Source organism: Pseudorasbora parva, chromosome 4 (assembly GCF_024679245.1).
Source record: "Pseudorasbora parva isolate DD20220531a chromosome 4, ASM2467924v1, whole genome shotgun sequence".
Lineage (NCBI taxonomy): Eukaryota > Metazoa > Chordata > Actinopteri > Cypriniformes > Gobionidae > Pseudorasbora > Pseudorasbora parva.
In genome coordinates, this window is record NC_090175.1 from 12,319,358 (window position 1) to 12,341,052 (window position 21,695).

The following is a 21,695-nucleotide window of genomic DNA, read 5'->3' on the forward strand; positions in this document are numbered from 1 at the left end:
GTAAAGTGAACAGATCTGTTTTTTAAAGGGACGTCTCCTGCGTCCATCCTCTGCCACTTCTGATATTCATCTTTAACCGAGTGAGCTACATAGCAGCAATCCAGCCTTGTTTGAATAAAGGGTTTCTGCCCATCTTAAAAAAGTCTTAAGTCGCCCTTACACAAATGAAGGCCTTAAATCAGGGCTTAAAGAGAGAAGTCTAAATTCATAGTTATGGCCTTAAATGTTGCATGCATTGTGTTTTTTTGCCCTGTTTTCCCAACTCAAGTATATTTGAGATGCAAATGTAAAATGAAGATACATTGAATAACAAAATGAAGCGAGTTTACGCTTAAAACGAGCAGATATCGGTCAATGTGTTTCCCTTTAAATTGAGTTTTTTTGAGCCTTTTGGCAGATATTTGTTCTTGTTTTAAGCAAAACTCACTTTTTGATTAATTTCACAGAAAACTAGACTGTCATTTTATATCTCCATCTTGATTTTAAAATAGACAAGAGCTCTGGACAACAAGACAAAGAAATGGAAAATGAAGGAGAACCACTTTTTTGCAGTCTGATCAAAAGACATATTCAGTAAAAGTTGTTCATATTGAGAGGAGAGGTATTTAAGCAAAATAAATTTGTAAAGTGAATGAAAAAGTAATGGATATCTGTTGAAAGTTGTATTTTCAAACTTCTTTACTTGGTCTTAAAAATGTCTTGGAAAAAGTCTTAAACTTGCATTCATAAACCCTGTGAATACACAGCCCTTCACTGTGTAACTCATTTACAGGGAATGATTGTTTTCTCATAGGCATTTAAGGCTAATCAGATGGACGGCTTTTTGATGGTCACACTCAAATCGGACACACATTTCCACACACACAGAAATGCCTAGGTGAAATATTGGACAGCTAATGTGGTTGTAGTTCGGTGGTTGTAAAGGTCTCAGTGGTCCAGGATGCGCAGGTTTCCTGAAACGATCTTGTTCTCTAGCATCGCTCCAGCCGGGATGTCGATTCTGTCTCCATGATTGGCAATAATGATAACCGTTCCCTGTTGTACAGAAATGAGTTACGATGTGTAAACACAATGCTTGTGAATGCTCACAAATGCCTACATCTGTATCCATCTGTACCTTGAGTGCGACTTGTTTTCCGAAGGTAACGTCCCCTGACACAGTGAGGTGATCCAGTTCCAGCATGTCTGGGATGCTTTCAAACCTTTTCAGGTAGTCTCGAACCTAGAAAGTTCAATTTCTTTTATGCTGATGTGCAGAGTATGCTATTACAAAGTAGGCCAAAAGGAATAGTTCATCGAAAAATGAAAATTACCCCATGATTTACTTTCCCTCAAGCCATCCTAGGTGTATATGACTCTTCTTTTAGACAAATAAATTCAGAGTTATATTAAAAAATGTCCTGGCTAATCTAAGCTTTATAATGGCAGTGAATGGGAGCCCAAAAAAGTGTATCCATCCATTATAAAAGTGCTCCACAGGGCTCCATTGGGTTTATAAAGGCCCTCTGAAGTAAATCGATGGATTTTAAGAAAAATATCAATATTTAACACGTTATGAAATAAAATATCTAGCTCGAGTCTAGACAGACCGCCTTCCATATTTAATTTACGGAAAAAAGTGCTCCCATTCAAGGCCATTATAACACTTGGATTAGCCAGGACATTTTTTTTAATAGTCATATACACCAAGGATGGCTTCAGGGTGAGTAAATCATGAACTTATTTTTATTTTGGGGTGAACTAACCCTTTAAAATAAAAATAGTACTTAATTACTAAAAGTTAAAGTAAATTGTATAGTCATTCTAAGCGCATTCTATAGGCTTCATCACAGCGAGTTGTTGCCCTGCTTACTTTTCATAAAGTTGACTGATGATGAACATGGAGATGAACTATGTAGACGTGTTAAATGTGTCTATTACTAATTATAATTAATAATTAATTAATAATAATTATTTAATGTACTAAATTGACAGCCGATTTCAAAACAAAACGGTTATGAGTCAGCGAATCGATTCATGATTCGGATCGCCAATGTCACATGATTTTTGCAGTTTGACACGTGATCCGAATCATGAATCGATTCGCTGATTCATAAAGTTTCTAAGCTTTGTTTTAAAATCGGCCCATCACTATATAAGTCATTATTTATTTTTTGCGCACAAACACTATTCTCATGGCTTCATAAGATGATTGTAGAGCTGCTGTAGTGAGATGGGCTTTGTATCGACGTCTTTAGTGCCTTTATGGGTCTTGAGAGAGGAAATGACATTGGTGTCAATGAAGGCCTTTCTGAGCCGTCAGATTTCAACACAAATATCTTCATATGTGTCTGAAGATAAACGGAGGTCTTATGGGTGTGGAGCGACATTAGGGTGAGTCATTAATGACTAAATTTTCATTTTGGGGTGAACTAACCCTTTAAAGTCAAGTGCTCTCCTCCTGTCAAAGTGGGCGGCCCTTGGCCAGAATAAGTGGCACAGTGTGACAGGCTGCCTCAGTGCTTACCTTGGTGAAGGAGCTGCCCAGCTTGACGTGAGGCGTTGAGGGGAACTCTCTCTTGGGGCTCATGGTCAGAGAGCCCGCGTCCATGCTGTACAGGTTGGACATGACCAGCAGGAGGTCAGAGGTGGTTTTGACAGGCAGGAAGCGGCTGCGGGGCACGTTAATGCCAAGCGCGTTTTCGAAGCTCTTCATAGCAGAGCCCACAGCCGTCTCCAACTGAATGACATTCAGACCGCCATCTAGAGTCTGGAGACAGAAGAGGAATCCCGTTTCATACACAAATGCCGATATGTGTTAATGAAGATGGTATGGTGTTCACCTTAGGGTTAACAATGATCTCCATGTCCATCGCGTTCTTTTCGTGAAGCCTTTTAATGGCCGGCAGGCTGATCCACAAGTTGTTGGTGTTGAAGATCTTGAACTTGGTGACGGATTTAAACTCGTCTACATGAGCTTTGGGCACCTGCGCGATCTCAAGCAGCCTGAGTTTACCATCATATTGTGTCAGTGTACCACCCTGAAACACACAACACCAAATGATTTGCATTAGCCAGTCAGCTTCAAGGACCTGATAATATACTCCCTCAGTTCTTTTTCGTTCTTGGCTTAGAGGTAAGTTTGAAACACTTTTGCAGCGTTATGCAGATAACAAACATCCCAAGCCATCCACATTTTCCTCACAATAGCAAAATTAACATGCAACAAAAATGACAGCTCTTAAGAAAGCATCATCATATCATAGCAATGTGGATATGTTTGCACAAGCTCAGCAATCCGGCTCTACAGTCAAGTCACGTCATTATAGCACTTTATAAAATAGATTGTTTAAAAGCAAGCAGCTTTACCGTATTAAACATGAGAAAACAACTTCAACTTTAACTTAAAAAATGCAGGTCTCCAGTGTGTTCATGCTTTTACTCACTTATATTTCAATATGCTACAATTAATTGCTTTAAAGCTACACTGTGTAACTGTTTTAGTTTATTCTTAGCTAAAAACACTTAGTTCTTTCAAAAATATATGTGCTCATTAATGTATATTTACTTCTTTCAAGTAATAAAGTATTCTCGTAAGTTTATAATATGCCGTTGAAAATACATACGGGTGAGGGGTTCGAATGCCGGTCGCCATGTTGCTCCTCCATCTTGAAAGTACTTTAGCCAAAGAGGGACATACCCGTAAATTCAAGCTTCGCCTTTCACATTTTAACACTTGATGGCACCGTGTCGAATGTGAAGAGGGGGACTGCCATGTTAATCTTGGACTTAATTGGCCACCGTCGGAATTGAGAAGAACAGAAACTATTATTCACTGGATGGTCATATACCTTCTCACAGCTAGATGGGGGAAAATATCACACAGTGTAGCTTTAAAGCAAGCAGCTTTTAAAGTAACAAAAAATAAAAAAACAGTCTGTCTCGCTTTTAATTACAATTACAGCTTTAATTTCTACTATAAAGTGTTGCCACCTGATAGTGTGGTCATGTTTTTACTTGCATCTGACTTAGACAGACTGAAAAGAAGAAATTAACCAGAGAAGATTAATTAAGATTAAAAGATTAATAAGGCAGAGCTGCAGAGCACAGCTATCTATTACCCAATGTTTACAAGTCAGAGCGAACTTTTCTAAAAAACTGGTTTAAAATCCAAAAATTAACTCCAAACAAACTTGATTTTGATTTTGTTCAACATGTCATTACACCAGTTTAACCAATGTCTTTTTGGACCTTGCTTTGTGCACTGGTGCGCAGTTATGCTGGAACAGGAAAGGGCTATCCCCAAACTGTTCCCACAAAGTTGGAAGCATGAAATTGTCTAAAATGTCTTGTAATGCTGAAGCATTAAGAATTTCTTTCACTGGAGCTAAGGCGCCAAGCTCAACCCCTTAAAAACCACCACACACCATAATCCCCCCTCCACCACACCTTACACTCGGCACAATGCAGTCAGGCAAGTATCGTTCTCCTGTCCAACCAAAACTTGTCCATGGGATTGCCAGACCGAGAAGCTTGATTCGACACTCCAGTATTCTCAACCCTGGTCCTCAAGGCCCACTGTCCTGCAGAGTTTAGCGTCAACCTTAATCAAACTCACCTGAACCAGCTAATTGAGCTCTTGAGGATAATCCTCTGCTGAGATCTTCAGAGATTAAATGTCTTTTATCTTCAGTTGATTTCATCTAAGGCTGTGGCTGAAGTCAGTTGTAGTTCTTGTGTTTCTCTTTCCATTGGTTCAATCACCCCTTAATTCATCTCTTAATAATCTCATTAACTTTAACACCACTTCAGTGTTATTTTAACTCTCTGTGGAGTGGGACCAAATACACTCTGAGCAGTGTTGATTTAACACTGGGGATTTTGCTGTGTAGAAAGCTACAGGCAGGTGAGTTTGATCAGGGTTGGAGCTAAACTCTGCAGGACAGTGAGCCTTGAGGACTAGGGTTGAGAACCCCTGCTCCAGAGAATACATCTACGGCTTTAGAGTCCAGTGGCAGTGTGCTTTACATCACTGCATCCGACGCTTTGCATTGCACTTGGTGATGTAAGGCTTGGATGAACTGCTCGGCCATGTAAACCCATTCCCTGAAGCGCTCTACGCACTGATCTTGAGCTAATCTGAAGGCCACAAGATGTTTGGAGGTCTATATTTATTGACTCTGCAGAAAGTTGGCGACTTCTGCACACTGTGCACCTCAGCATGCGCTGACCCCGCTCTGTGACTTTACGTGGCCTAACACTTCATGGCTGAGTTGCTGTTTTTTCCAATGGCTAACACTTTGTTATAACACCACTAACAGTTGACCGTGGACTATTTAGTAGTGAGGAAAATTCATGAATGAACCCCGCTTGAGTTCACTGAGCTCCTGAGAGCGACCCATTCTTCACAAATGTTTGTAGAAGTGTCTGTATGCCAAAGGACTTGGTTTTATACACCTGTGGCATGGAAGTGATTGGAACACCTGAATTCAGTCATTTAAGAGGGGTGTCACAACACTTTTGGCCAATTCTGTCATTTGTTCACCCTCGTGTCATTCGAAACAATACTGAACACATAAAATGAGGAATATTGAAGAATGTTCATGCTGCTCTGCTTTTGCGTTCTATATAATGAAAAGAGGAATATTCTTGGCATGGTAACAACACTCACCTTCACATCAGCTCGTGTCTTATCAGTGACCTCCATGACGAATTCGCAGCGTTTGCCACTGGCCTGGCTCACCAAGTGGTTCAAGATGTGCAGGTCCACCGTGGCGCCCAGATTATCAATGTTGGACACAAAAATGTACTCTTTCCCTTCAGCGATGAGCTTGTCCAGCAGGCCGGAGTTGTAAAAGCTGGCGTAGATGTCTCCGTGCCCAGGCGGGTACCAGGCTTCTTCATTCTCACCCTTCAGGCTCATGTTAGTGGCCACTGGTAACAAAGACTCCTTATTGATCCTGGGATACCTGTGAGGAGCAGAAAATAGACAAGTTGACAATCGACAAAGCAGTTAAAGCTGTGGCCTAGCAGTTAATCCTAAAATAATACCTAAATTATTGATTTTTATTGTGAAACCTAATGGGTGAATCAATCATGAAATAATAACACATTTGAAATAATAATTCATTATTGATGTTTTATGGTGAGAACGAATGTTCCTTAAAGCTGGCTGATATATTTTTTGCATATTTACAATATATTTAATATTTTTGGGGAAAACTGTATCTAAAAAAAACCCCACAGTGTCCTTATGTGAGCCATTAATTGATGTCTGCGTTTGCATGTTTTGTGTGCTTGACGTTAATTTGTATTATTTAAATCGCACTGAAATGCAAGTCGTTGCATGTTTCTGATGATAAAAAAACGGCACCTTTAATTCCAAAAAATACTGTAAGCGGATATTTCTCTCTGGCCTGAATAAGGATGCGCGTACCTGCTCTGGTTGAAGGTGTGTATCTTGACTCGGTGATGTGAGTACTTCTGCAAGATCTTCTTAGTGTCCTCATCTGTGTTAAAGGAATTCATCAGCACCAGGGGCACGTCTGCATTATACGACTTATTTAGATGCTGAAAGAGAGAGATTCACCTTTCATTCAACGCCAAAATTCTCCAGTTACTTTATTTTTGGTCACGTGAAACTGTTTTTATATTTTTATATAAATATGAATCTTACTATACAGGGAGTGCAGAATTATTAGGCAAGTTGTATTTTTGAGGATTAATTTTATTATTGAACAACAACCATGTTCTCAATGAACACAAAAAACTCAAAAAACTTATTAATATCAAAGCTGAATATTTTTGGAAGTTTTAGTTTTTAGTTTTAGCTATTTTAGGGGGATATCTGTGTGTGCAGGTGATATTAGGCAACTTAACAAAAAACAAATTTATACCCATTTCAATTATTTATTTTTACCAGTGAAACCAATATAACATCTCAACATTCACAAATATACATTTCTGACATTCAAAAACCAAACAAAAACAAATCCGTGACCAATATAGCCACCTTTCTTTGCAAGGACACTCAAAAGCCTGCCATCCATGGATTCTGTCAGTGTTTTGATCTGTTCACCATCAACATTGCGTGCAGCAGCAACCACAGCCTCCCAGACACTGTTCAGAGAGGTGTACTGTTTTCCCTCCTTGTAAATCGCACATTTGATGATGGACCACAGGTTCTCAATGGGGTTCAGATCAGGTGAACAAGGAGGTCATATCATTAGATTTTCTTCTTTTATACCCTTTTTTTGCCAGCCACGCTGTGGAGTACTTGGACGCGTGTGATGGAGCATTGTCCTGCATGAAAATCATGTTTTTCTTGAAGGATGCAGACTTCTTCCTGTACCACTGCTTGAAGAAGGTGTCTTCCAGAAACTGGCAATAGGACTGGGAGTTGAGCTTGACTCCATCCTCAACCCGAAAAGGCCCCACAAGCTCATCTTTGATGATACCAGCCCAAACCAGTACTCCACCTCCACCTTGCTGGAGTCTGAGTCGGACTGGAGCTCTCTGCCCTTTACCAATCCAGCCACGGGCCCATCCATCTGGCCCATCAAGACTCACTCTCATTTCATCAGTCCATAAAACCTTAGAAAAATCAGTCTTGAGATATTTCTTGGCCCAGTCTTGACGTTTCAGCTTGTGTGTCTTGTTCAGTGGTGGTCGACTTTCTGCCTTTCTTACCTTGGCCATGTCTCTGAGTATTGCACACCTTGTGCTTTTGGGCACTCCAGTGATGTTGCAGCTCTGAAATATGGCCAAACTGGTGGCAAGTGGCATCTTGGCAGCTGCACGCTTGACTTTTCTCAGTTCACGGGCAGTTATTTTGCGCCTTGGTTTTTCCACACGCTTCTTGCGACCCTGTTGACTATTTTGAATGAAACGCTTGATTGTTCGATGATCACGCTTCAGAAGCTTGGCTATTTTAAGACTGCTGCATCCCTCTGCAATATATCTCACTATTTTTGACTTTTCTGAGCCTGTCAAGTCCTTCTTATTTTGCCAAAGGAAAGAAAGTTGCCTAATAATTATGCACACCTGATATAGGGTGTTGATGTCATTAGACCACACCCCTTCTCATTACAGAGATGCACATCACCTAATATGCTTAATTGGTAGTAGGCTTTTCAGCCTATACAGCTTGGAGTAAGACAACATGCATAACGAGGATGATGTGGTCAAAATACTCATTTGCCTAATAATTCTGCACTCCCTGTATATGACCCTGGACCACAAAACCAATCATAAGTTGTAAAAGGTATATTTGTGGCAATAGCAAACAATACATTGTATGGGTCAAAATAACAGATTTTTTTTTTATGTCAAAAATAATTAGGATTTTAAGTAAAGATCATGTTCAGTAGTAATATGTGTTGCTAATGACTTCATTTGGACAACCTTAAGGGTGATTTTCTCAATATTTAGATTTTTTTTGCTGCACGCTCAGATCTAGATTTTCAAATAGTTGTATCTCAGCCAAATATAGTCATATCCTAACAAACATCAATGAAAAGCTTATTTATTCAACTTTCAGACTATGCATGAATCTCAGTTTCAAAAAATGTACCCTTATGACTGGTTTTGAGGTCCAGGGTCACATATGGGCATAAAGTCACTAAATTAAATTAGTCTAGTCTTCTCAAAACTGCGAGTAAAAATCTTAAAGAACGCAATGAATTGCTATGGTTGTTTGTGTGCAGGTTTATGTAGTATAAAAATAACTAATGTCATGTCAGAGCCAAGCACGGGTTGCCATTTCAATGTAAAATGTGTATCAGAAGTATTTTTCATACAGCATTTCTCACGATGTTACTATAAATTCGTTTGATTGTGGCATGTGGGGAAAAAAAACTGTTATTATGCAACTCTGGGGTAATTGGTCATTGACACAGAGGGAAACCTTCACCAAGGTCTGAAAATGCAAACAGGGTCTTACAACATCTTTTATTGATTGTCAATAAGCCAAAGAAATGTCTAAACCCATGTATTTGAAATAGTTGACAAATACACTGTTCCAAAGTTACACACAATTCAATTACAAATAAAATCTTAAAGAAATACTAAATTCTACATACAAAAAAAGTTTGGGCTGAGTAAGATTTCTTTTTAAAAAGGACCTATTATGCCCCTTTACAAAAGTCTTGATTTTGTTTGTTTATTTCTAATATAATTACTAGAGCCCAATTATTATTTTTCAAATATTCTCCATTATTGCAGCCCCTCTCTTCTCAGTCTGTCAGTAACGCTCTGTTCAGTTCCTGTCTCTATGAAGCCCCTCCTTCTGAAAGCGCCGTGTGCTTTGATTGGTCGGCTGGATCAGCGAGCTGTGTTTGGGAATTGCCACGCCCCTTAAAGGGTTAGTTCACCCAAAAATGAAATTGATGTCATTAATGACTCTCCCTAATGTCGTTCCACACCCGTAAGACCTCCGTTCATCTTCAGACACAGTTTAAGATATTTTAGATTTAATCCGAGAGCGTATGCAAGTGTATGCACACTATACTGTCCATCTCCAGAAAGGGAATAAAAACATCATCAAAGTAGTCCATATGAGACATCAGTGGGTTAATTAGACTCTCTTGAAGCATCGAAAATACATTTTGGTCCAAAAATAATAAAAACTACGACTTTATTCAGCATTGTCTTCTCTTCTGCGTTTGTTTTCAATCCTCAAATAAAGATTCAAACGGTTATGAATCAGTGAATGAATCAGGCCAATGTCACGTGATTTCAGGAGTTTGACACGCGATCCAAACTCCTTAAATTAACTATGTTCTGAAGATGAATGGAGGTCTTACAGGTGTGGAACGACATTAGGGTGAGTCATTAATGACATCAATTTCATTTTTGGGTGAACTAACCCTTTAAGAGAACAGTGAGATTCAACACAACTTATGCAGGCCACTTATGCCCCTTATTTTCTGCATATGCCTTGGGCGGGAATTATTTAAATGCTATTATTGTGACATGTTCGTTCCTGGAAGAAAACTCAAGACTACAATCGAGAATAACTTCCTTTGTCAATTGACTTTTTCAACTTTTTCATGCTCAAACAGCAAAATTGCTCAAACAGCAAAATTACACACTGAAGAAAGTTGAAAATGTAAATAAATAATTGTATTCAAAACTAGCAGTAAAAACTATTACAAAAGGTTTTTGAGTTAAGTGAACAACGTGACAATATCATCTCCAGTTTCTGCTGTTGATCAGTAATGCTCTTGTTATGAATAATGTGATGTAATACCTCAATCTGCTGTACAGTCAGGTCCAGGAAAGTGTTTTCATTCCGGACGCTGATGAGACTTTTGGGTCCTTTGCAGCCCATGCTGGTCCCCAAACCTCCATTGAGCTTCACCACAGCCAGTTTATTAAGGCTGGACGCCACATCAGCAGGAAGACCCTTCAACTTGATCTTCTCATAGGGCTGGATCTGTAGAATCAAGAGAAATAATGAGGGAGTGAAAGACATGTGTAAACCATATCATTTCTCCACTGAGCTTTATATTTATCAGCAACTAGGAAACACACAGATGTATTATTCATATTTTTTTATGGATAACGAAACCTTGTGTGGAGCGGAATGAAGATTATAATTATCTGAATTGTGCCACTTTACTTCTCACTTGATTACTGCATGCCAATAGTACAGTTTCAAGCCCCACTTTATATTAGGTGGCCTTAAGTACTATGTACTTACATAAAAAAAAGTACAATGTACTTACTGTGTTCAAATTGTATTGCAAACACTTTTGCTGATATTGAGGTGGGATACGGGTAGAGTAAGGGACAGGTGTGTTTTGTGGATAAGTTTAAGGGTAGGGTTAAGTGTAAGGGAAGTGTCAACTGTGTAATTACAAATGTAACTACAGAAATTAATTACAGACGTAATTACATGCAGGCATTTTTTAAAATGTAAGTACAATGTAAAAACATGTATGTACACAGTAAGTGTATTGTATCAAATGATTAATTACAATGTTAGTACATAGTAGTTAAAGCCACCTAATATAAAGTGGGTCCCAGTTTCATTAGAGCAAGTCCTTTTGAGGTTAACAGGATATAATCAGAGCGAAGATTTTGGGATGTATAAAATGACGTGAGAAAGACCTTTGACAGAAGTTTATTTCAGTTTTCAGTGCAGGGTTTATTTACTCCAGTCAAACAGAGCTGGCCTATTAAACTGACCTCCAAAAATCTCATATCTTGCAAAGGCATTAACCCCGAGATCATGACATGAAGAGCAGAACACTGTGAGAGACTGAAACCGAGACTTATGCATACAACGGCTCTAAATCTGCACACACATCCACCTCAGATGAACAAAGCATGAATTGAAAATTGTGTAAAGCCAGTCTTCCTACTGCAGTTTCATCACATCAGCAACTATTGAATTTATTTCACTGCTGTCAAGGCAAAAAAGGTCAAAGCTCAAAACTCAGTGCATCTGATTAAACTACAAGTTGCCATTTTATTTACTTTCCTTATGGTCCACTTAAAATGTTAGCATCAAAAATTATTCAAAATAAGTTAGATTTCTATGTTAAAGAAATATTATGCATTCAGGACCAGTTAAAGGGATAGTTCACCCAAAAATGAAAATTACCCCATTATTTATTCACCCTCAAGCCATCCTAGGTGTATATGACTTTCTTCTTTTAGACGAATACAATCTGACCCCTTAACTGTCACCTGCCCGTATACGGGCATTCTACATTTACTTCACTATATTACTATAAAATCCTAATTTAATCATGACAAACAATATATTGTTGGAAAGGTCTAACACTCCTAAAGAGATATGTGTCCATTGTTTTATGATACAAATTACATGATGACAGTAAAATAGTAATTTATGACGAGAGTGCCCCTCAAAAAAAAAAAAAAAAAAAAAAAATCTACATCATAACAGCAGTTGTAACCTTTAACTACTTTATAATGAAAATCTTTTCTTATCTTGACAAAACACATATCATTTGAAAGTTCTGAGTCTCAATGTTCCATATTTGGTGACTGTTTTATGATGATAGTGATATTTGGATAGAAATTTACAGGAAAATACATCAAATAAACAATCAATGGAAATTGAATGACACCCGGTGGCTATTTTTGGTATAGCGCCTAAACAAAATCTCATGGGGACTTCAATTTTTGTGATATCAACTTCAAATTTGGAACACAATTTGGTTAGACATATGGCTTTGATTTCATAGTAATTATAGAGTAAATTTTTTTTGTAAAATATTTATTTTACATAAAATAAAAATATTTAGTACTGTATTTTTCATTTTTAATATGTAAACTTCCATAACTTTTCTATTATTTTATAATTTAAAATGCTTTCACTTCAGCAATAATCTGCTGATTATCATATTTAAATCAAGATCAAACTTAAATCGTTTTGAACTGCAAGAAGTGTTACACTTTCTGCATAAGTTGAATACGGAGGGTCGTCTGCTGGAATATTAGATATTTCACTTTATAAAGTTTTAAATATGGATATTTTTCTTACAAAGACCCAACAATTCACTTCAGAAGGGCTTTATCAACCCTCCGGAGCCGTGTGGAGCACTTTTATAAAGGATGGATGCACTTTTTTGTGCTTCAAATTTTGGCCTCCCATTCCCTGCCATTATAAAGCTTGGATTAGCCAGGACAGTTTTTGATATAACTCAGATTGTGTTCAGACTGTGTCTGAAAGAAGAATGTCATATAAATCATTTTTGGTTGAACTAGTCTTTTAAGCTTAACTGACAGCATTTGTGGCATAATTCTGATTACCACAAAATTAACTTGCACCTAATTTCTTAACTTTTCTTTAAAAAAAATCAAAAATCTTGTTCACACTTATAATGGAAGTGAATGGTGCCAATTCATAAACGTTAAAGCTGGCATGAAACAGAAACTTTTCAACCCCATTGTGAAGTATAATCTAGTGAAACAGCTTCAAGAACAAGAAAAAGTGTTGGGCGGGGCTTGATTTTGTCTGCTTGGGAACTGATTGGATGGTTGTGGTTTGCTATTGGTGGATCTAATGTGAGTGACAGGTTGCTCCGCCCTCATCATCAGAGAAGAGGGTGCAAGAGGGAGGGGAAGATATTGTGATTAAAGATTATGAAGGCACATGAATTGAAAAAATAAAATGATGTGCACGAGTAAATCATTTATAATAATAATATACAGTATATAAAAAAATCAAGAAGTCAATTCTGATTTCATGGTGACTTTAAAATACTAACTGTATACTACTGCATGTTAAAATGATTTTACTGTGGAAAAATCACATCCTAAACATAGTATAAACTCTAAAATGACTAAGATGACGATGTAAACACTTTACAGCTCAAATAATACACCATTTTTAACAGAATAAATAATTTAAGTACTTATAAGCTTCACATTTCTGCATTCAAATTCTCCATAAATTGGTCCATTCACTTCCACTGTAGGTTTCACGCCGCAACTTATTTCTTTTAAATGAGGGATAAGGACAAAACACATTTATGCCACACTTTCTGGCGATTAACTATAACTGAACCAGGAATATTCCTTGAAATGTCAAAAGATGCTCTTTCTGGACTGGAGAGAAACGCATGAAAGATTTCCTATAACAGTACACAGCATCTATCAGTTTCTCTCAATATCACCCCTTTAAAAGAAGCATGATCAAGGTCAGGCCAAATCTAAGGTTTCAAACCACCTCGCTCCTGACTGAACGTCCGCCAATGCCACAAAACGTCATTTGAGAAAGTGGCACGCACACGCACACACACACACACACACACACACACACACACACACACACACACACACACACACACACACACACACACACACACACACACACACACACACTCTTTCATCTGACCGATCAAGCATCCAGCCAAGGAGAGCTTCCACGAATGGGGACTGAACTGGAACCATTGAGAATTGTGCTTTACGCCTCAGGGCTGATCTAGAAGCAGCCGTGATGTTTATTTCCTAATGGGTCTGATACGCGTCGATCTAATGGAGCTGATTTCAGATCAGCCTGCTTTACTGCGTGCTGTAACATGAGTTTCATAACGGCTGTGTGAAGAGAAATGTCAGCCAAGGTTGTGGGATGCTGGAAGTGCAGCGCTATTCATAGTTTAACCTTCAGTGTGGGGGCCATTTCTAGAGGGGCCGTGGGTTATTTGGGGAGGGTATCAACAGGGAAATGTCACTGACTTGATAAAGCACCCATACACAAGCACGTTTATCATGCTGCTGCTTTCCCTTTCTGTTCAGAGGTCCTGTGAATGTGGTGATAGGAAAGATGCAGGAGCACATGTATACGTAAAATAAAATGTAATATTTTATCATTTTGTTATAAAAAGGACATTTATTTAGAACAACTGCAGTTGGATTACATTAAATGTACAGCGGACAGGTTTATAACTCAAAATAAATTATTTAAAAAAGGGGGATGATTATATTCTTGTTTAAAAAAAATAAAATAATAATAATAATAATATATATATATATATATTGTATTATTATTAGTAGTATGTGTTGCTAAGGACTTCATTTGGACAACTTTAAAGGTGCTTTTCTCAATATTTAGATTTTTTTTTGCACCCTCAGATTCCAGATTTTCAAATAGTTGTATCTCGGCCAAACATCAATGAGAAGCTTATTTATTCAACTTTCAGACTATGTATGAATCTCAATTTCAAAAAATGTACTCTGATGACAGTTTTGAGGTCGGGGGTCACATATGGGCATTATATCAAACATAAAGTCACTAAATTAAATGAGTCTAGTCTTCTCCAAACTGCGAGTAATATTCTTAAAGGGGGGGTGAAACAGGGGGGTTTCAGTCAATCTCATGTCAATCTTGAGTACCTATAGAGTAGTATTGCATCCTTCATATCTCCAAAAAGTCTTTAGTTTTATCATATTTATAAAAGAAATATGGGCTGTACCGAGTCTTTCCGGAAAAAACCGAGCGCCTGGAGGCGTATCGTGTGGGCGGAGCTAAAGAATGATGAGCGCGCAAAGCGGTGACGTCCTCAAGCGTGGAGAAACCCATCTATCTCAGCTAATACAGATAATGATCCACAATCAAATCTGAGGCTGAAATAAATTGAACAGGAGAAACGGCAACATCAGGATGTCCGTCTCTGTGGTATGTACTGTATTTAGGGGCCTTTGTGTGCAGTTTATGAGGACATGATTCGGTTTATGGACTATTGTATGTGACTAGACCTTAGAGGTAGCAAGCAAAACGGTTTTGCACGTCAGAGTCAGACTAGTGTTATACAGAACAACAATGGAGTAACCGTTAGCGCATTTGAATGACGAAGCACGCGATCGTATCGTTTACTGATGTTTACTCATGCGACGGTAGCCAATAGCAGAGACATTTGAAGTTGATTTACTCACCGGCATCTTCCAAAGCAGGACCGCTCTGTCAAAAACACACTTCTTTGGTATGATTTGGTGAAGTCCTGTGACAGCAGTGACCGTGGAAATCCACTTTGCGACGCGACTGAAGCGATGCCTTGAAGCTTCTCGTCATTTCTGCGTTCAAATCGGTTCAAATGCAGCGCTGCCTTCCCGGAATGCTGTGCTGAAGCGTTGAAGTCGCTCGACGTCACCCATAGGAATAAAGTGGAGCGCGGCGCGCAACATAAGTGTTCACGGACGACTGGATCTGCACCTGAGAGACTGTTTACGGCGTGCATTTCCTCTCTCTCCCTCTAGTCACGCGCGCGCGCACCCTACCGGGAGAAGAGCCCATACGGCCCATACAAGGACCTTCCGCTCTATTTAACGTCAAGTAGACCCATACTCGAAAAAAACTCTCCGAAACTTGTGAGAAACCGGAAGGAGTATTTTTAACACTGAAATACTCCATCAAACGTCCAACATTAGTTTTTGAAACTTTGTCTATGTTTAGGATGGGAATCCAAGTCTTTAAAGGTGTAAAAAGCTCAGTATGCATGAAACAGCATTTCACCCCCCCTTTAAGGAACGCATAGAATTGCTATGGTTGTATTTTTTTTGTGTGTGTCTGTTCATAAAATATTACATTTGTTTCATTCATCATTAATATTAAAACATTTCTGTTAATTGAAATAAAGCTGAAATAAAAATAAATAGCAATATTAAAAAAGTAATATAATGAAAAAAGCACAATGAAATTACTAAAAATGAAACTAAAATTAAAAAAAAAAAAAAATACTAATTCAAAATATTAATAAAACTAAAACAACAATTGTAATAATATATGTAACATTGCTGAAACAATACCTGTTTTTATAATAATATTTTTTCTATATTTACAGTAGTGGCCAAAAGTGATGTTCAACCTTGGAAAATTGACATCTTCACTGTTTATTCAAATATAATTAAAAACGATAAAACTCTAGTAATTATATTGTGTAGTTGTGCTTGGAGTCGATTGTTTTATTTGTGATAATGCGATGAAACATGCAGAATTGTGTTATTATATATAATAATAATTCATAATAATAATATTATATACAGCTCTGGAAAAAATTAAGAGATTAGGAGATTAATTTTTTCCAGAGCTGTATATTTTTTACTTTTGGCTAGGCTGTCATACAAAGAAATTATAAACAGATTATGTTGAAGTAAATATATGCTTTTTCTTTTTGCATAGTCAAATCAAAACCTGTGTCTGTAGTTTGCCTTTTTTGCTAAATCATTTTGTCATATAAATACCGTAACCAAGTTTTTATAAAACCATTTTTTTTTTAGCATTTTTCCTTTATATTTTGATTGTAGGGTCCTCAGGACATCACTTTTGCCCACTACTGTACATCTCAATATCTCATGTTGAATTCCTCATGGGTCTCACCGAGTCTTCGGGCGGTCTCTGGATCTTGGCCCAGTCCACAGACGGTCCCTTCTCCTGAAGGAAGCGGTGAAAGAGCTTCTTGAAGCCCTCAAAGTCCTTCCTGGAGATCTGCTAGAGCACACACAAGCACATTACAGTACAATTTTGGTACATTTTTAACTAGAATGTTAAAATCTATATCCTGAATTTTAATATTCAATGTTTCAGGGCCACTAGTGAAGAAGAGTCTCCTGACAGGCAAACATATGTGAGGGTTTTGGGAATGGCTTTGTCGGCTTTCATCAGAACTATGAATAGAAATAAGATCTAGAAACTACCCTTGTCCCATTCACTGCCATTGCAAGTGCAGTACTGTACACAAATCTTTCCTTTGCTTTTACAAACTGAACACTACTCCATAGAGATTAACTTGTATTAAACCTGGAATAGTCATTGAATGGTTTATTAAATTAATAAAGTTAGAATATTAAATCTGAATATAACACTGAATCAACACATCATAGAGTTACGATTTCAAATGTGTAATTAATCAAATCCCTAATTACTCTGTACAACACTGTGCAGCATAAATGCATAATTAATACTCTCTTTTAACCTTTAGACTAAACCTGGTGCTGCATCATGGGACGACAAGCTGTAATTAAGGCACACTTCCTATGTTAGGTCACATTTTCTAATTAATAAGACTGCATGCCGAGTGCCATAACTGATCACATTATTAACAGCAGTTTCATTATGAATAAACATTTCAAACTAGGCTGAAAAAAAAAATACATTTCCAACTTGTGCACAAGACTTCAAATGAATCACTTCCAAAAAAAATTAATAAGCAAATATTAATGTTAATGAATGTCTTCTGATAGTTTTTATTTATTTAATATAAACAAATCGTTTAAAATGCATGTACCAAATTCTTTGAAATATATCATTTAAAAAATGTTATTCATATATTATTTTATAATATATTTTATGTTATATATTATTTGAATTTTGAAACATAAATTTCATATTTTCATTATTTGAAAACCTGAGCTAACCTTACAGTAATGTATACATGCATACAGATATAATATCTATATCTTACTTGTATTATAATAATTGGTTCATATTAGTCAGTATTTATTATAATTGGTAATAGATTTTTTAATTAATAAATAGTAATAATGTGTATGTGTAATATTTAATATGTAATATGTAAATATCAAAGTCTGTATGATTTGCACTTATAATATATTTTTGAAAAAATTAAAGAGATCCAGACCAACAAAAAATTGCAGCAAGTCGCGACGGTTACTATGGAAGCTTGTTTCCGCCACGGAATAGAACAATTAAAAAAAATTTTTTTTTTACATCACAATTCTTACTTTTTTGCTCACCTATGCGTTGGATATAATGTCGCAAATGTAAGAAATAAAAAAAATATCTTGCATTTCTTTTATATATATTGCATATATGCAATATCTTGCATTGCAACTTTTTTTATATCTCGCAATTCGCAAAGTTCTTTATATATAAACTTAGACTGACGTGGTCATACTCAGTTCTAGTCAGAATATGAGTCTGAAACTGCTCCATTGGGCTGTGATTATGGGGCGTGTTTCAACCCAACCAGGAAAGACATCAATTGGATAGACCAACAACCAATCAGTGCAACGAAGCGACGCATTACGTTAGTTGTCAAATGTCAACAGAGCTCAACTGCACTGTGTTGCCAAGTCCGCGTTTTTTTCCGCGGGTTGTTTTCTATGTGCGCGGGTTTAAGTGACTATTATGTGATATATAGAAATTTGCCTATATATCAACCTTGCCAAAATAACACACACGTTGTAAAAACTTGGCAACCCTGTCTGCACGCGATGGAATAAACGATTTTTGCTGATGTTGTAAAAAAAATAAAATAATTTATTGATACACAGAGTACTTACCAACATGATCATCATTTCTTAGAGAAATTGTGAAGGTGAATGCAGATACAAACAAGCTCTCCGTTTAGGATTCGAACAAATATAACCCAAGCCCCTTTGATGACGTGATGATTACGTTACTGTTGATCATCTGTCCGTCATCGTCTAAAGTTTTCATCGGTTTCATTTGTTCGAACAGTTTCTGTTTGGGGATAATTACTCTCTGTGGATCAAGGCCAGACCGAACCGCCCGACCTAAAAAAAATTGTGGGCGGGGCTAAGTTCGGCTGGCATCCAGGCTAATATAAACTCTAATTGTACGTTATAAAGTCCATTTCTGAGGGGAAAAAACAATGACACTTTTTCTCAGAAATGTGAGTTTATATCTCACAATTTTGACTTTATAATTCGCAAATGAGACTTTATATAAAGCAATTCTGATATAATTCTTGCAATTGTGAGGGGGGGAAAAAGCCAGATTTGCGAAATAAAAAAAAGTCGCAATTACCTTTTTTATTTTTTTATTCAGTGGCAGAAACAAGTTTCATAATACTGCTCCTTCTGCCCCAAGTCTAGCATGTTCCCATTCTGATATGTACACGCATGTGCAGGATTTGGGTACATGTGTTAGAAAGGACAAGGACAGAAGCGCCTCAGACGAGCGTATATTTTGCAGGACAGGTATATCTCACCTCGGCCTCCGGTGTCTTGGCGGTGGTCAGGAGCTTCTCCAGCTCTGTGTGCATTGAGTTCTCATGCTGCAATCTCAGCTTCTCCTGAAACTCAGCCATACCGGCATTAGGGCTGCTTCTATACAAATCTGACAGGCAAACACAAGGATAAGGCAACATTACTTACAGAATTACATGCTGTGATGACTTTGCAGTATGATATATCTTGTTCTACCATGGTTTTCGGTTCACTAAAGTACCATGAGTATCATGCAGATAATATAGGTCAATATCAGAGTAGCACTATTATCATCTAACACCACTGAACCACCACAGCAGGCTATGAAGAAACCACTTACCAGCAACAAAAGACATGATCAAGAACTTCTGACAGCTCCCAGATTAAAAATTATATCAATCCTAAATGGATTTCACCAGTCTAGAAAGATCCAAATCATCAACTGTTGTACAGTTCCTTCTGTTACACAATACTACAACAGCCTCAATGTAGCAATAAAACAAGATGCTTCGAGAACCTCCGATCAATTGAAAAAAGAAAAGCTAGAAAGTGTTGAAAACTGTGCAGATCCAGCTCGCAGCACGCCAACTCGAAGCGAACCCTGTGTACAGCCTGATCAGATGAGATTTGAGACAGATGCACACAGACCCATTCTCAGAGGACACCCGATCAGGGCTTTGTAACGCACTGCTGCAATGACCGGGGTGCGCAAAGAGAGAGAGAGAATGGCGCACGATTCTTTTAATAAACTCCAGCACTGCCTACCCGTCGCGTCACGGACTCTGGGGAAAATAAATAAGTACAGAAAAAAGTGAACAACTCTTGCAGGTACAGTATTTAATGTCCCAGTTTAATTATTAATCGCTTCACCATCACTTTGTCACGTGCAGAACGAACTGTCCGCTGTTGACACCTGGCATGCGTTCTGACTGAGGACGTTCGGACGTCTGTCTGTGCTCTAATGCTGGCGTTTTTTTAATTAGTTTTTTAAGAAAGATAATTGACTGAACATCTCTGTGGTTTCGTAAGTGAATCCGAGTTTCACTCTTGGGTTCATCTGCGCTGTAACTGTGGTGATTTTGGTTCACCGCAGTGACTCGAATCTTTTGAAATCGTTCAAATAAAACGTTCGTTCACTGACCCTTTCTGTGGGTAAAATTAACTGTTATTAAGTTAAACAAGGTCATCGTTTTTTTTCAAAATTTGTGTAATTTTAATTGTATTTGTGTCAGTTTTGTTCGTAATTCTTCTGCTTTCACTGTCTTTGTTGTGAACGCGAATTCTTGTTCAGATCACGTTCACACTCAAAACTGTTTCATGAAAGTGTTATTTTGTTATCGAGATATTTGTCGTTTTTTATTTCTATATTTTTTTATCATTTGTTTTATATTTATATCTCAAATTTTTTCCTCACAATTGCAAATTTATACCCGGTAAGAACTCAGTTATGAGTTTATACAATTTCAGTTAAACTGTTGTAGCTATAGTTTTGTGAGCTATAAACTCCCTGGGAAAAAAGTTTGAATTGTGAAATAAAAAGTTTCAACGACCTGTGTTTTATTCTTTTTGTAATGACAAATCTGCCGAAATAATATATAAATAAATACACGAAGAAATGTAAAAAATAAAATAATAAATGTGTATTTACACTTTAATTTCCTTATTTATGTAGGCCTATAATTCTTTTATCACTATATATATATATATATATATATATATATATATATATATATATATATATATATATATATATATATATATATATACTACTTAATTTATTTATACATCTTATTGATTTATATATGTATTTATGTCTACATTTATTTATTTATACATTTCTTTGTCCATATGTAGGATAATGTAATAAGGGGGGCATAATTTGTCTCAGGCATACCAATCGATCTCAAAGTGGCAAGGGCAGCACAAACTAACAATTCATTTTCAATAATTTGCTTAGAGCGCGAGATAAGGCAAGGATGCAGAAGTATAAATGGAAATCAACGTGTAGCCCGAGCCTTAAAGGCTGATTTATACTTCTGCGTCGGACCTGCACCGTAGCCGCTACGCCATGGGCTACACGTCGATTTTCATTTATACTTCTGCGTCCTTGTCCGCGTTGTCGTGCAATTGCACATGCAGAGGGAACATGTGTATCCCTGAGGGAGGGGTTCTGGCTGACCAATCACAGAGCTTGCAGTCCACTTAGAATTGACCCGTTGTTAAGTTTTTGGAGTCTAGTAGACAACCTAGTAGTCGTTGCTACGGCGTAGGCT

The 21,695-nt window shown here is 37.4% G+C and overlaps 1 protein-coding gene across 2 annotated transcripts; it reads right to left on the reverse strand.

Moving 5' to 3' along the window:
• Positions 1-653: 653 nt before the first annotated feature.
• Positions 654-20,149, reverse strand: ugp2a (UDP-glucose pyrophosphorylase 2a). Of its 2 annotated transcripts, none has more exons than XM_067440940.1 (10): positions 19,763-20,149; positions 19,425-19,552; positions 16,829-16,936; positions 10,229-10,414; positions 6,416-6,549; positions 5,651-5,948; positions 2,823-3,020; positions 2,507-2,749; positions 1,118-1,222; positions 654-1,035 (listed from the first exon to the last, which is right to left on the reverse strand). In XM_067440940.1, the coding sequence occupies exons 1-10, from the start codon at positions 19,776-19,778 to the stop codon at positions 928-930; spliced, it is 1,524 nt and encodes a 507-aa protein (XP_067297041.1). In that variant the 5' UTR covers positions 19,779-20,149; the 3' UTR covers positions 654-927. The 2 variants fall into 2 exon arrangements, with proteins under 2 accessions (XP_067297041.1, XP_067297040.1); XM_067440939.1 differs by having other exon boundaries at positions 16,829-16,939.
• Between the last annotated feature and the right edge of the window lie 1,546 nt (positions 20,150-21,695).